Genomic DNA, 13,233 nt, shown 5'->3' with positions numbered 1-13,233 from the left:
CTGCTGAGTCAAATTATGTAAAATGATTATGTGTCTTTCTTGTACATTTTGTTTTTCCTGAGGTCGATCATTACTGTTTTTTCATTGGATTAGTTTTCCATGTACATATGGCTAATTTTTCCAAGTGCTCCCACAGCTCTGTTACACATCTACCCACAGTCCTATTGGTTTTTCCTCTGGAGATTTCTGTCTCAGCGTTCCCCTTCCTCTACTCCACACAAGCCTGCTACCTCACTGTGGTTTGGGGTGCCCTCTCCCTGTCTCCTGGCTGCAGTCTCATTTCCGAGGTATCAAGGCTTTTTCCTTGGTTTGCTCTCATTTTGAAAAAGCACAGAATTCTCTAGTAACCTCCTAAGAAAAAGTACATGGGGGTAACTTTTTGAATCTTTGCAGAAGTGAAAATGGTTTTATTAATTTAATTAATTATTAAACTAACAATTTGGGTAGAAAACACTAGGGTGAAATAATTTTCCTTCACAATTTTGAAGACATTTCTCCTCTTCCTGTATTGTTAATAAGAAATCCAATTCTGATTCTAAATCTTTTGAGTGCAACTTTTTTGTTTTGACCCTAGAAATATGTAAGATTTTTCTTTGTTTTTAGGTATTTTGAAATTTCTTGAGGAAATGGGTCTTTTTAAATTTATTGATTGGATGCTCAGTGGGCATTTCAATCTGAAGACTTGTGTTCATTTCTGGGAATTTAAAAAATATTATGTTTTTAATTTATTATTTCCTCCCTTCCTATGCATGCTGTCTGTCTGGAATTTCTATTAGCAGAGTAACGGACGAGGTGCACTGATCCTCCGATCTTTTCATGCTTCTCTACTATTCTACCATTTTGTCTTTGTGATCTTCTTTTTTTTTTTTTGAGATGGAGTCCCGCTCTGTTTCCCAGGCTGGAGTGCCGTGGCACAATCTCAGCTCACTACATCCTCTGCCTCCCAGGCTCAACTGATTCTCCTGCCTCAGCTTCCCGAGTAGCTGGGATTACAGGTGCGTGCCACCAAACCCAGCTAATTTTTGTATTTTCAGTAGAGACGGGGTTTCACCATGTTGGTCAGACTGGTCTCCAACTCCTGACATCAGGTGATCAACCCTCCTCAGCCTCCCAAAGTGCTGGGATTACAGGTGTGAGCCACCGCGCCCAGCCTTTGTGATTTTCTTGATAGAAGATTTCCTTGACATTATCTGTAGAGTTTTTTATGAGTGTTTTGTTTCATACATTTAACTTCCAAGAATCGTTTCTTATTCTCAGATGATTCCTTTTCCATGGCATCCTTTTCTGGTTTTGTGGCTCAGGCATCCTTTTCACAAAGGATTTCCAAATACTAGTTGTATGTCTTGTCTCCTCTTGTCTGCATGATCTGTTTCCTCAAGGCACCTTTCTCATGGCTGTTTGCTTCCATATTGGAGGCCCTCCTCAATGTCCAATCTAAGCTTGAGACAGTAACACAGTCCCTGGAACCACTGTGGACCTAAACAGCTTCTTGCCTGGTGGCCTTCACTGTAACATAACCAGGCCAAGAGGGAGCCCACTGCTGGGGTCTATGGGTGGACTCTCCTCAGTGTCCGGGTGCCACAGGGTGACTTGACAGTTTCTCTTCTGCCCGCTACAGGCATTGAGGTTATTTTTTTCCATACAGCTATCACTTCATCCACTTTTCATTTTCCAAAGATTTCTGGAAATTTCTGCTTCATCTCTGTCTCTTGTTTTGTTCTCTTTGTATGGGTTTATCCCTTTTCTATTCCTTTACTGTCATTTTAAAAGTGTTTCCAGAGGCAGAACAGATAAACACATGTGGTCAATCTGTCATCTTAAACTGAAAGCCCTAAGCATATTAAAAAAAATTCCTCATAAATTTAATAAGAGACTGTCAGAGAAAAATCACTAAATGGTACTTTTCTATATTATTTTATTATTTTTATTAACTAAACAAAAATCTACATTACATATTCTTTCCTCTTTGGTTTCAGAGCCTGAGTCTAAGCCATCATTACATGGAGTTTTGGAAATATTGCTAAAATCACATCAAAGTTTGGCTTTTAAAATATTTAGACCACAAATGCTTTGTATAACTTTTGTCTCTTCCTAGAATTTTAAATCCACTTTCTTTTTTCTTGTTCATCACAAAATTCACAGGCCTTCACCTCGTTAATTACATGTCAGAGTTGTACTTCAAGGTTCTGAAGAGAGCAGCTTTGTGTGACATTACCTATTATCTTCTCTGGGGTGTTCTTCAAGGAGCACTTTGATTTGCTGAACTGAATCTTTTCTAGGGTCTTTTGCAGAACCGTGGAACTGGTACCCATCCATTGCTTTCCTGGGTAAATTCCACTTTTTAGTATCCCGTATTTTACATTGAGTTTTGGTTTTGCTACATATAACTATGGTAATTTTTTAAAGAAGAGGTGCTTAAGTTGTAAACTATGTGAGTCTCTGCATGTCTAATAGCGTCTCTGCAGGGAGTTTCACCCTTTGTTTCACTCAACACATAGTCATGTTGGTCCCACTGTGGTATAAAAGTTCACCTCTTGCTTGATGATTCCGTGATGAACTTCCACCATCTCTGTCTTTGGGGTATTTTTCCAGATGGTAGACATGTTTTGAGGTGTCTGCGAAGCCTCTGAGCCAACAACTTCTTCCTGGGAAGAACCCTTTCATGCCTAGGCTAAGTGGTTTATGCTGTGTGATCCTATCCCACTGATTAGACCAAAGGAGAAAACCTAACTAGGCGTGGGACTATCTGCCTTCCTTGGATATTTGGTGTTGGCATGGGGAGAAAGCCAACCTCTCCCATTCCCAAAGCATGCAACCTTGGAGGCCATGGAGCAGCCATATTCTATCCCGTAGAAAGCAACAGAAAAATCCAGTCTGCAGAGAGAAAGAATAACAAAGCCGAACCAATAAGAGAGAAAAGGTGTCAAGGGGGTTCTGTTAGCTATTTCGGAGTTTAATTTTGGGCTCTTAAGTCTGAGATGGTAAAATATGGCAGGATATATAATAGAAATCTTTTAAATTCTGAATAAGGGCTGGGCGCGGTGGCTCACTCCTGTAATCCCGACACTTTGGGAGGCCGAGGTGGGTGGATCACGAGGTCAGGAGACAGAGACCATCCTGGCCAACATGGTGAAACCCCATCTCTACTAAAAATACAAAAATCAGCTGGGCGTGGCGGCACGTGCCTGTAATCTCAGCTACTTAGGAGGCTGAGGCAGGAGAATTGCTTGAACCTGGGAGGTGGAGGTTGCAGTGAGCCGAGATCATGCCACTGCACTCCAGCCAGGCAACAGAGCTAGACTCTGTCTCAAAAAAGAAAAAAAAAATCTGAATAAGGTAAAGAGACTCAACATCATTTCTCTTCTCATACTTTATAATTAGTTGCCTAACAACCAGAGACTGGGAAGAAATCGCTTCAAGAGTGGAAAGGGAAGTAGTAGTCCAGTTTATACAATGAGAAATAAGAACAGGAAAGTCATCATTGTATAACCTGTTCAAAACTCAAAATTTTAGCAAACATTTATTGGGCACCTACTATATGCTCAGCAGTCTGCCCATCACTGGTGACATGAAGGTGAATGGGACATAGATTCTGTCCTTGAAGCTCGTGGTCTCCAACAAGGGCCAAAGAAGTCAATGGCCAGATAACCCACGCCCAGCTAAATTTTGTATTTTTAGTAGAGACGGGATTTCACCATGTTGGCCAGGATGGTCTCTGTGGTGAGTGCTGTGAGGAATTGTAAATGGGAGTCGCATTGCCAAGTCTGCCATTTTGAGAAGGAAGGAGGATGAGGGCAGAGTAGTAGTAAAGAACCCCTACGAGATGGCTCTACCATTTAAGCAAGAAGTGAGGATTGTCTTTGAAATGGTTAATTTTCAGTGTCAACTTGACTAGATTAAGGGCTAACTGCATACTTGGTAAAACACTATATCTGGGTGTTTCTGGAGGAGATTGGCTCAGGAGTTGGTAGACTGAGTGGGAAAGATCTGCCTGCAATGTGGGCAGGCACCATCCAATTCGCTGGACCCTGAATACAACAAAAAAGGCAGAGAAAGGTAAATTCTCTCTCTCTCTCTCTCTCTCTCTCTCTCTCTCTCTCCTGGAACTGGGACACCCTTCTCCTGTCCTTGAGCATCCAAACCCCAGGTTCAGAACTTGCACCAGTGGTCACCCCATGGTTCCCAGGACTCTGGCTTCTGACTGAGTTCCACCATCAGCTTCCCTGGTTCTGAGGCCGTCAGACTCAGAACCACATTGGACTGAGCCATGTTGCTGGAAAGATGGAAGGGAACGAGGTGCCCAGTACTGCATGCCTCTAAGATGCATTGGGTATTTCCTAGTGTCTCAGTGTAACTATTTATAGTATCCCTTCTCTCTCAAAAATTGCATGGATCACCCTTGGTAGCATCAGGACTGGAAAGTATCTAGTGCACACAAATGGCCAACAGGTAAATTAAAAGCTGCTCAGCATCACCAATCATGAAGGAAATGCAAATCAAAGCCACAATGAGCCATCATCTCACACCTGTTAGGGTGGCTCATGAGGAGTGAGAAAAGTGCTAACAATGATGTGGAGAAAAAGGGGACTCTTACATACTATTAGAAGAAATGTAAACTGGCTTAGCCATATGGAAGACAGTATGGAGGTTCCTCAAAAAATTCAAAATAGAACTAACATATGATTCAGGAATCAGACTTCTGGTCATAAACCCAAAGGAAATGAAATCAGCACCTCGTAGGGGTACCTGCACCCCCATGCTCACTGCAGCACTATTCACCATGGCCAAGATGTGGGAGCAACGTACGTGTCTATCAACAGATGAATGGATAAAGAAACATGCTGCATATATACAATGGAATGCCAGTCAGCTTTAAAAAAGGAGATCCTATCATTAGTGACAACATGAATAAACTTGAAAGACATGGTGCTAAGTGAAATAAGCTGGTCACAGAAAGGAAAATACTGCATGATCTCACTTATATGTGGAATATTACAAAGTTGAATACAAAGCAGCAGGGAGTCGAATGATGGTTGCCAGGGCCTGGGAGGGGTTGAGAATGGAGAGATACAGGTTAAAGGGTATGAAGTTGCAGGTACACCAGGATGAATAAGTCTGGAGATCTAATGTACAGCATGAGGACTATAGTTAATAATACTGTATCGGGCTTGGTGTGGTGGCTCAAGCCTATAATCCCAGCACTTTGGGAGGCTGAGGCGGGTGGGTCACCTGAGGTCAGGAGTTCAAGACTCGCCTGGCCAATGGGATGGGAAGCCCTGTCCCCACTAAAAACACACAATTAGCCAGGCATGGTGGTGCATGCTTCTAATCCCAGCTACTCGGTAGGCTGAGGCGGGAGGATCACTTGAACCTCTTGAATCCGGGAGGCAGAGGTTGCAGTGAGCAGAGATCGCACCATTGCACTCTGGGCTGGGCAAAAAGAGCGAAATTCTGTCTCAAAACTAATAACAATAATAATAATACTGTATCATACACTGGAATTTTACCAAAAGAGTAGAAGAAACATATGTTAATTTGCTTGACTATAGTAATCATTTCATTGTGTATTTCAAAATATCATGTCGTACACTTTAAATACTGTTTTTTGTGTTGTTGTTTTTTGGTTTTTGGTTTTTTTTGAGACGGGTCTCACTCTTTCATCCAGGCTGGAGTGCAGTGGCACAATCATGGCTCATTGCAGCCTCTACTTCCTGGGCTCAAGCGTTCCTCCCGCCTCAACCTCCTGAGCAGCTGGGACCACAGGCACACACCACCACACCCAGCTAATTTTTAAATTTTTTGTAGAGACAGGGCCTCCTATGTTGCCCAGGCTGGTCTTGAACTCCTGGGCTCAAGCCATCCACCTGCCTCAGCCTCCCAAAGTGCTAGGATTACAGGAGTGAACCACCGTGCTTAGTCTACAATTTTTATTTTTTAAAAAAGATTATAAAAACGAATCCAGTGAATGTGGCAGATCGAAGGCCCCTGGTGAGGCTGGTTTCTGTGGGTGGAGCGTGGGAGCCAGGTTGCAGTGTGAGAGTGAGTGGAAGTGGAGGCGATGAAGGTGGACGCGTCTTACAGGAAGCTGGCCACCAGGGGGCAGACAGCAGAGAGCTGTTGACTGCCTGGGCTGGATAGACGGGAAAGTTAACCAGCTGATGAGAAAAGTCAGTGGAGAGGAAGAGGGTGAAGGTTGGGTGAGATGGCTGTCATTGTGTCCTCTTGGGAAGGAAGTCGGTAGGGATAGGAGTATCGACAGGCCGTCGTCTGGGGGACAGCCTCTCTTCCACTTGGATGCTGTTATGGACTAAATGTGTCCCCACTAAATTCACATGTTGAAGCCCTACCCCCAGGGTGGCTGTATTTGGAGGTAGGGCCTATAAGGAGATAATTAAGGTTAAATGGCATTGTAGTAATAGGTCCTAATCCTATGGGATTGGTGTCCTTACAAGAAGAAACACCAGAAAGGGCCTTCCCCTCCCCTGCATCCACACACTCATTGGCAATGCCACATGAGGACAAAGTGACAGTGTGCAAGCCAGGAAGAGGGCCCCCACCAGAGACCAAACCCTGCAGGATCTTGATCTCACACTTCCAAACTCCAGAACCGCAAGATCAATTTCTTTAGTTTAAGCCCCCAAGTCTATGGTATTTTGTTACGATAACACAGCTGACTAAGACAGACAGGAAGGAAGGGAACAGAGGGTACAATTTCGACACATCTGCAAGGGCAAGATGTTGGTTAGAAGTTCATCCAGGTAGTCTCAACTCTTGGGAAATGGAAGGCAACCCATCTGTTGAACATGAGAGGGAGGCAGGAGGTGAGAAATTTGAAAGACACGTGGCCATCAGGAGCACGCCTGAGAGCCTCTGGTGAGGGAAGTAGGGCGGAACATGGTGGGATCTGGAGATGACTCTGGGAACCTCAGGAGCCTGTAGCACAGTGGGCTAAGACTCTGGGACATGATGAACCAGGGATGGCCCTCTCCAAATGCCATCCTTGGAACAGACACACCATGTAGAGGCTGGGTGGGCCCCAGGAGTCCACAGGAATGCTGAGAAGCCTTCTGTTTGTAATGTAAGCAAGTAGATAGCATCTGAGTATTGTGGTTTTACCTTGAGCAGGAGGTTGTCCCAAAGCCTGAGTGAAGGTCAGTGGTGAGAACCCACAGCTTGCTAAGAGCAGGGATGCAGGGACCAAACTGGGGCTCACTGCAAGAGGCTGTTCTGGTGGTGGAGCTCGAATCCCAGATATTAAATCTAGGCTTTCTAAAAGGGGGTACCAGGAAGAGGGGCTATGTCCTCCCTTGGCATGGTAGGAAATCTGGGGCCCTCCCAACCTGGATGGGGATCATGAGGACAGGGTGAGGGTGGGAAGCTCTGCGGGAACTCCAAAGGGTGATAATGCCAAAGCAGGTGGACTCCTCTTTTTCTGTTGCCTTTTTTTCTTTTCTTTTTTTTTTTTTTTTGAGACGGAGTTTTGCTCTTCCTGCCCATGCTGGAGTACAGTGGCACGATCTCTGCTCACTGCAACGTCTGCCTCCCGGGTTCAAGCGATTCTCCTGCCTCAGCCTCCTGAGTAGCTGGGATTACAGGCATGTGCCACCATGCCCGGCTAATTTTTTTGTATTTTTAGTAGAGACAGGGTTTCTCCATGTTGGTTAGGCTGTTCTCAAACTCCTGACCTCAGGTGATCCACCTGCCTCGGCCTCCCAAAGTGCTGAGATTACAGGCATGGGCCACCGTGCCCCGCCTAGGTGGACTCCCCTAAACAGTTTGGAAAATGATGTCTACTCCTGTTGGATTTTATGACCCCATGATCATTTCTGGGCCCCTCAATAAACACTGTGTGTAACTCAGTTTTTTTTTATGTTTCACAAATTGATTAGTTTAAATGAAAAATTAATGCTAGTTTGAAGTTTGGGAATTTTATGACAGCCCCTTGGGCACCAGAAACCCGGAGCAGACCTCTCTTTTGGAGCAGATGCATGTGCTGGTTAAGAAGCTCTGTGGCAGCTCACACCTGTAATCCCAGCACTTTGGGAGGCTAAGGCGGGTGGATCAAGAGGTCAGGAGTTCAAGACCAGCCTGGCCAATATAGTGAAACCCTATCTCTACTAAAAAATACAAAAATTAGCCAGATATTGTGGCGCATGCCTGTAGTCCCAGCTACTCAGGAGGCTGAGGCCGGAGAATCGCTTGAACCTGGGAGATGGAGGTTGCAGTGAGCCAAGATCTCGCCACTGTACTCCAGCCTGGGTGACAGAGTGAGACTCTGTCTCTAAAAAAAAAAGAAAGAAAGAAAAGAAAAGAAAAAGAAAAAAGAAAAGAAAACAAAGGTTTTGGTTTCTTCTTTCAGGTTTAGGTTTAAGGTCTCATGTCACCATGTCCAGCTAGGTGGTGTTAAGTAAATGGCCTCACGTCTCTCCAAGCATCCGTTTCCTCATTTGTACCATGGGGCTATTAACTGTTGATGGGAGTGTTAGTGTTAGGAGGGACTCAGCAGACTGTCTGGTGGAAAATAAGAGTCAATTAAAGGAGACTTCATCATCATGATCATCCTTATTAACTTCAGGGATAATAAACATTTAAAAAGAAATCTGCAAATACTTCTTCAGAAAACTAGAAAGTGTTTTTCCAGGTACACAAAAAAAGTCCCCATTGACCCTCCTCTGAAAAGTGATCAATAATCAGCTCCCAGGCTGGGCATGGTGGCTCATACCTATAATACCAACAGTTTGGGAGTCTAAGGCAGGAGGATCACTTGAGCCCGAGAGTTCAGGACCAACCTGGGAGACAAGGTGAGACCCATCTCTCAAAAAAAAAATAATAATAATTAGACGGGGATGGTGGCAGGTGTCTGTAGTTCCAGCTACTTGGGAGGCTGAGGTGGGAAGATCACTTGAGTCAGGAAGTTAAAGGCTGCAGTGAGCCATAATTGCACCATTACACTGCAGCCTGGGTAACAGGGCAATTACCAGCTCTGCAGGCAATGCTTGCAGGCCTTTCTAAGGTTCTGCTCACTGTGCAGCCACAGGGCTTGTCAGCCTCTGGGTCCAGATGCATGACAGGACAGGGCAGTGACCACCATGTACCGAAGGCTTCCATGTGCCAGATCCCGTACTTGGAATTGTTATACTTCTTAGCCATCAACTGAGGAGGGATGGGGACAGGAGGGGGAAAGAAGGGAAGGGAGGGTGGAATAGATCAAGGAACCCATTCTCTGCAGAAGTCCTTTGTCCAGTTTGGAGACTGATTTTCATCAGGCACACCTGTTTCCATTCTCTGACTCAGATGCCCTATCACCAACCCCACTGCCCCAAACCCAATGTGAAATGAATACCTATTGTTAGTCCTATCTGTATATCTGACCTGAAACATGACAACCTTTAAGGCAGTGGTTCTCAAGCAGGGGCAATTTTGCCCTCCCTATCCCCAGAAAAAATTCGGCAGTGTCTACAGATACATTTTCTGTTGTTACGGTTTTAGAGAGATCATGAGCTCCTAGAGGGTAGCGGTCCATGATGCTGCTAGACATTGTACAATGCAAGGACAGTTCTCACAATAGAGAATTATCTGGCTCCAAATGTCAATAGTGTTAAGAAACTCCGCTGGAAGGAAAAACCAGCTCCACACACCTCACTTAACTCACTAAGGTTAACAAATGGGCGGTTTGCCAAATGCCATGGATTAAAAAGTGCTACCTTGAGTGACTCTTTTTCTATGGCCTGACACATTTCTGTACAATTTAGCAAGTAAAGAGTCCTTTCAAGAAATGATTCTTCGTTATTTGTTGCTGGATCATCATCATTTCATTCAGTCATCCACGCATTCATTCAACACACACTCACTGAGCTCCCTCTCACACTGGTGACAGACTCTAGGGATAGAAGATGAACAAGATGAGGCTCCATGCTCAAGTTTAAAGTGTGTGTATTAGGGTTCGGGGGACAGATGTGTTAGTAAATAATTACAGTGATGTTCCAGGTAAAAAGTTCTCATGAGATGCATGGGGGTGGGGCCGCAGAGCGGGGGTGTGCTCAGTATTTCTTATGGGAGGCCTCAAAAACTGCCCCATTTGGCCATCACCACTTTTTGGGTTCCACTTACAAGGGTCACTTCTGACGCCTCCCTATATGGAGTAGAGGGAGAGTGGTAATAAGCAATTTGCCCTCAGTGACCCCCCCTCCATTAGGAAGATGCCTATAATCTCCCTCGAGGGGGGGCTTCAAATGAATAAAAAATTATTTGAACACACTTAGATTTCAGAATCAAATGTCTGACCACCCAGAGTCAAACAGAAGGAAAGCAGGGCTCCAGAGGCTGGGAAATATTCCAACCAAAGTAGGTCAGTTTCACTCCTATTTATTACAGGAGTTCTCAGCCAAGAAGTGTGAGATATAAGGTCTACAGAAGCCATAAAGTAATCCGAGGACCACAACTTATACACAGAAAACCATCTTATGATTATGTAAGACAGTAATGCGCAGTGGCTCATGCCTCTGATCCCAGCACTTTGGGAGGCAGAGGCAGGCGGATCACCTGAGGCCAGGAGTTTGAGACCAGCCTGACCAACATGGAGAAACCCCATCTTTACTAAAAATACAAAAAACTAGCTAGGCATGGTGGTGTACGCCTGTAATCCCAGCTACTCAGGAGACTGAGGCAGGAGACTCGCTTGAACCTGGGATGCAGAGGTTGCAGTGAGCTGAGATCGCGCCATCGCAGTCCAGCCTGGGCAACAAGAGTGAAATTCCGTCTCAAAAAAAAAAAAAAAGAAAGAAAGAAAGAAAAAGAAAAAAAGGAAAAAGAAGGGGCATAACAGACAGAGCCCTGGATGGTTGGGAATCAAGAGACCTGGGTGCTAACCTTAGTGGGTTAAGTGGGGTGTGTGGGGCTAGCAGAGCTGCTAGTCCTGGCTCTGCTATTAACTTGCTGATGTCGGGCAGCTCCCTTCTCTCTGAGGGTCTCAGTGTGCTCATTTTTAAAATAAGGGATTGGGGCCAGAGCATAATGAAGCATCCTTCCAAGGTACACTGAAGACTTAAACCAAGGGAAGCCTCTCATTTTCCCCTTCCACTTATTCCTGTGATAATCCAGGAATTTTCTTGAGACAAGAATGCAGACTGAACCTCAGTCCTGCACTCTAGGTACCAGTTATGACAGTCTCAGAGTCACTGCAAATACTTAAGAAGGAGGCTGGGAGGGTCCCAAGGAAGGAGCTATTGCCTCTCCTACCCCTAGCCACGGAATAACACACCTCCAGGCTCTTCCTGGCTTGACACTGTCCCCAGTATCCCAGTTGGCATTTCTCCAAATTGGGAGTCAAAACTCATGAGTGCATGCTGTTGCTCTAGCATCTTCCAAGGCCAGCACTGCCACTGAAGAGAGGAGGCTCCACCGTGGAAAGGGAGTTCCAAGCAAGCTCCAAATTGCACTCATCCCAACTACTGCTGCTGAAAGTCTTGGGGCTACCAGAAAAATGAGCATCTCCTGAGTGTCAACACTCTGGTGGGCTCTGGGAGCACTGGTTTTCCTTATAATCCAACCGGAAGGGACTACGGGAAGACAAGGAGGTTGGACACCAGGAGACTTGCCCAGGACAGACATCAGAGACTCAACTGGGTCCCCAAGCACTTTCCCTAAGGAGCTTCTTGGAATAGAGGCCTTGGGGACCAGTTTGGAATGCTAGTGGGAAGGGATGATTCTAGAATCTGGCCCCCACCTCTAACCCCCACTCCCTCCCCATTCCTTCCTTTCTGCTGGTCTGGGTGGGGCCACTCTCTTTATCACAGATCCCAGAGCTCTGAGAGGCCCGAGACTCCCAGGAATTTCTGTAGGAAAGAAAAACAAACCACCCATCCTGCCGCTATTATTATTAGTAGTAGTATTTTCCTCCTCCAGCCCCTTGCCAGGACCTGGCTTTGGGGAACAGCAGCACCCAGCAGCCACCAGACACGCAGACATTAGGGAGCCGCGTCCCACACGAGAGGGTGTGGAGAGAGTGGCAGACGGTCCCATCGCAGACCCGGAAGCTCTTGCCGGAGCTCCCTTCAGGTTTTCCCATCTGCAGCCCGTGAGTGTGAAAATGTCAAGGTTTGGGGGCAGACTGATACTGATGTGGGTTCCAATCCTCTTCTTCTGACTTGGAGCAAGAATTGTTATTCCCCCTCTCATTTCCTTTCCTAGTCTATAAAGTGAGGATGGTAATAGCAGCCTCGAAAGGTGATTGAGAGGTTTCAAGGAAAGATTGGAGGCAAAGCGCCCAGGACACAATAGGCACTGCCCGGGGCGGCTCCAGAATTTCCGTCTAGGAGGGTCTCAGAAGCCAGGTGGGTGGGGGGCACGGGGATTCATCTTGGAGCTGTCTTCGCCTGGCGCGCACGAGGTTTATCTTTGGGAAGGGGTCCCTCCGGAGAAGAGCTGGGAGAGATTAATGTTGGGAGGATTGACAGGGAAGAGTCCCCATTCCTCAGCGGAAGATCTGCTAGTCCCCTCCACCCGCATCCTGCCGAGGCCGGAGAAGCGGCGAAACTGTCGCTCCCTGGGTTCCCTAGCCTTCAGAAGGGGGCAGTACTCACCGAGTGCGGGGCGCAGGCGAGCAGCACCCGCAGTAGTAGCTGCTGCAGCGGCGGCGACAGGTGGGGACGCATGGTGCCCGCACGTTCCCCGAGGGCGCCCCGACGTCCACCCGCCCGTGCCCTCTGCCCACTCGGGAGCTCAGTGCCCCGCGCAGGATCCCGGGCTCCGGCCGGCCGCTGCGCCCAGAGGAGCCATGGCTGAGCCACCCGACCTGCGGCGGGCCCGGGGACTGCTCCTCCTCGGACCAGGTGGCCGCGCGCGCTAAGCCGCCCGGCCCATTGATTAGGACGCTGCGCCTCCGGCGTGCTTCCTCCACCCGGCGGGGGACTGGCTGGGGGCCGGCGCGGAGGCCAGCAGGGGAGGAGGCAGAGGGAGGGCGCGCGGGCCGGAGTAGGCTCCCGCAGGCTGGGCCCAAGCTGGAGGAGGCCAGGAGAGGGCACGCTGGCTTAGTCTTCCACGCGGCAATCCCGCACTACCCCGGGTCCAGAAAGAGCACTGTTTCTGGAGTCCACGGACCGAAGGCTGAAGCTCGCTGGGGGGTCGGTGGGCAACTTAGGTCACCTTTGTAAGCCTCGGCTTTCTCAGCCCTAACAACACATCTGATAATACCCACTTCTCAGACTGAAAGTTGTGACGCAGTCAAGACCCATC

At 47.1% G+C, this 13,233-nt stretch overlaps 1 protein-coding gene across 1 annotated transcript in view; it reads right to left on the bottom strand.

The window, feature by feature from the left end:
• SCTR (secretin receptor) overlaps positions 1–12,907 on the bottom strand; it is a 79,490-nt gene extending 66,583 nt beyond the window's left edge. The window contains exon 1 of the mRNA XM_031651181.1: positions 12,582–12,907. Within this exon, the coding sequence (XP_031507041.1) occupies positions 12,582–12,653 (72 nt within the window). The 5' untranslated portion in view covers positions 12,654–12,907. The remainder of the gene's footprint in view (positions 1–12,581) is intronic.
• Between the last annotated feature and the right edge of the window lie 326 nt (positions 12,908–13,233).

The sequence above is a fragment of the Papio anubis genome, chromosome 10, assembly GCF_008728515.1.
Source record: "Papio anubis isolate 15944 chromosome 10, Panubis1.0, whole genome shotgun sequence".
NCBI classification, from domain to species: domain Eukaryota; kingdom Metazoa; phylum Chordata; class Mammalia; order Primates; family Cercopithecidae; genus Papio; species Papio anubis.
The sequence above is the reverse complement of the archived record's forward strand: the minus strand, read 5'-3'. Positions and strand labels throughout refer to the sequence as shown.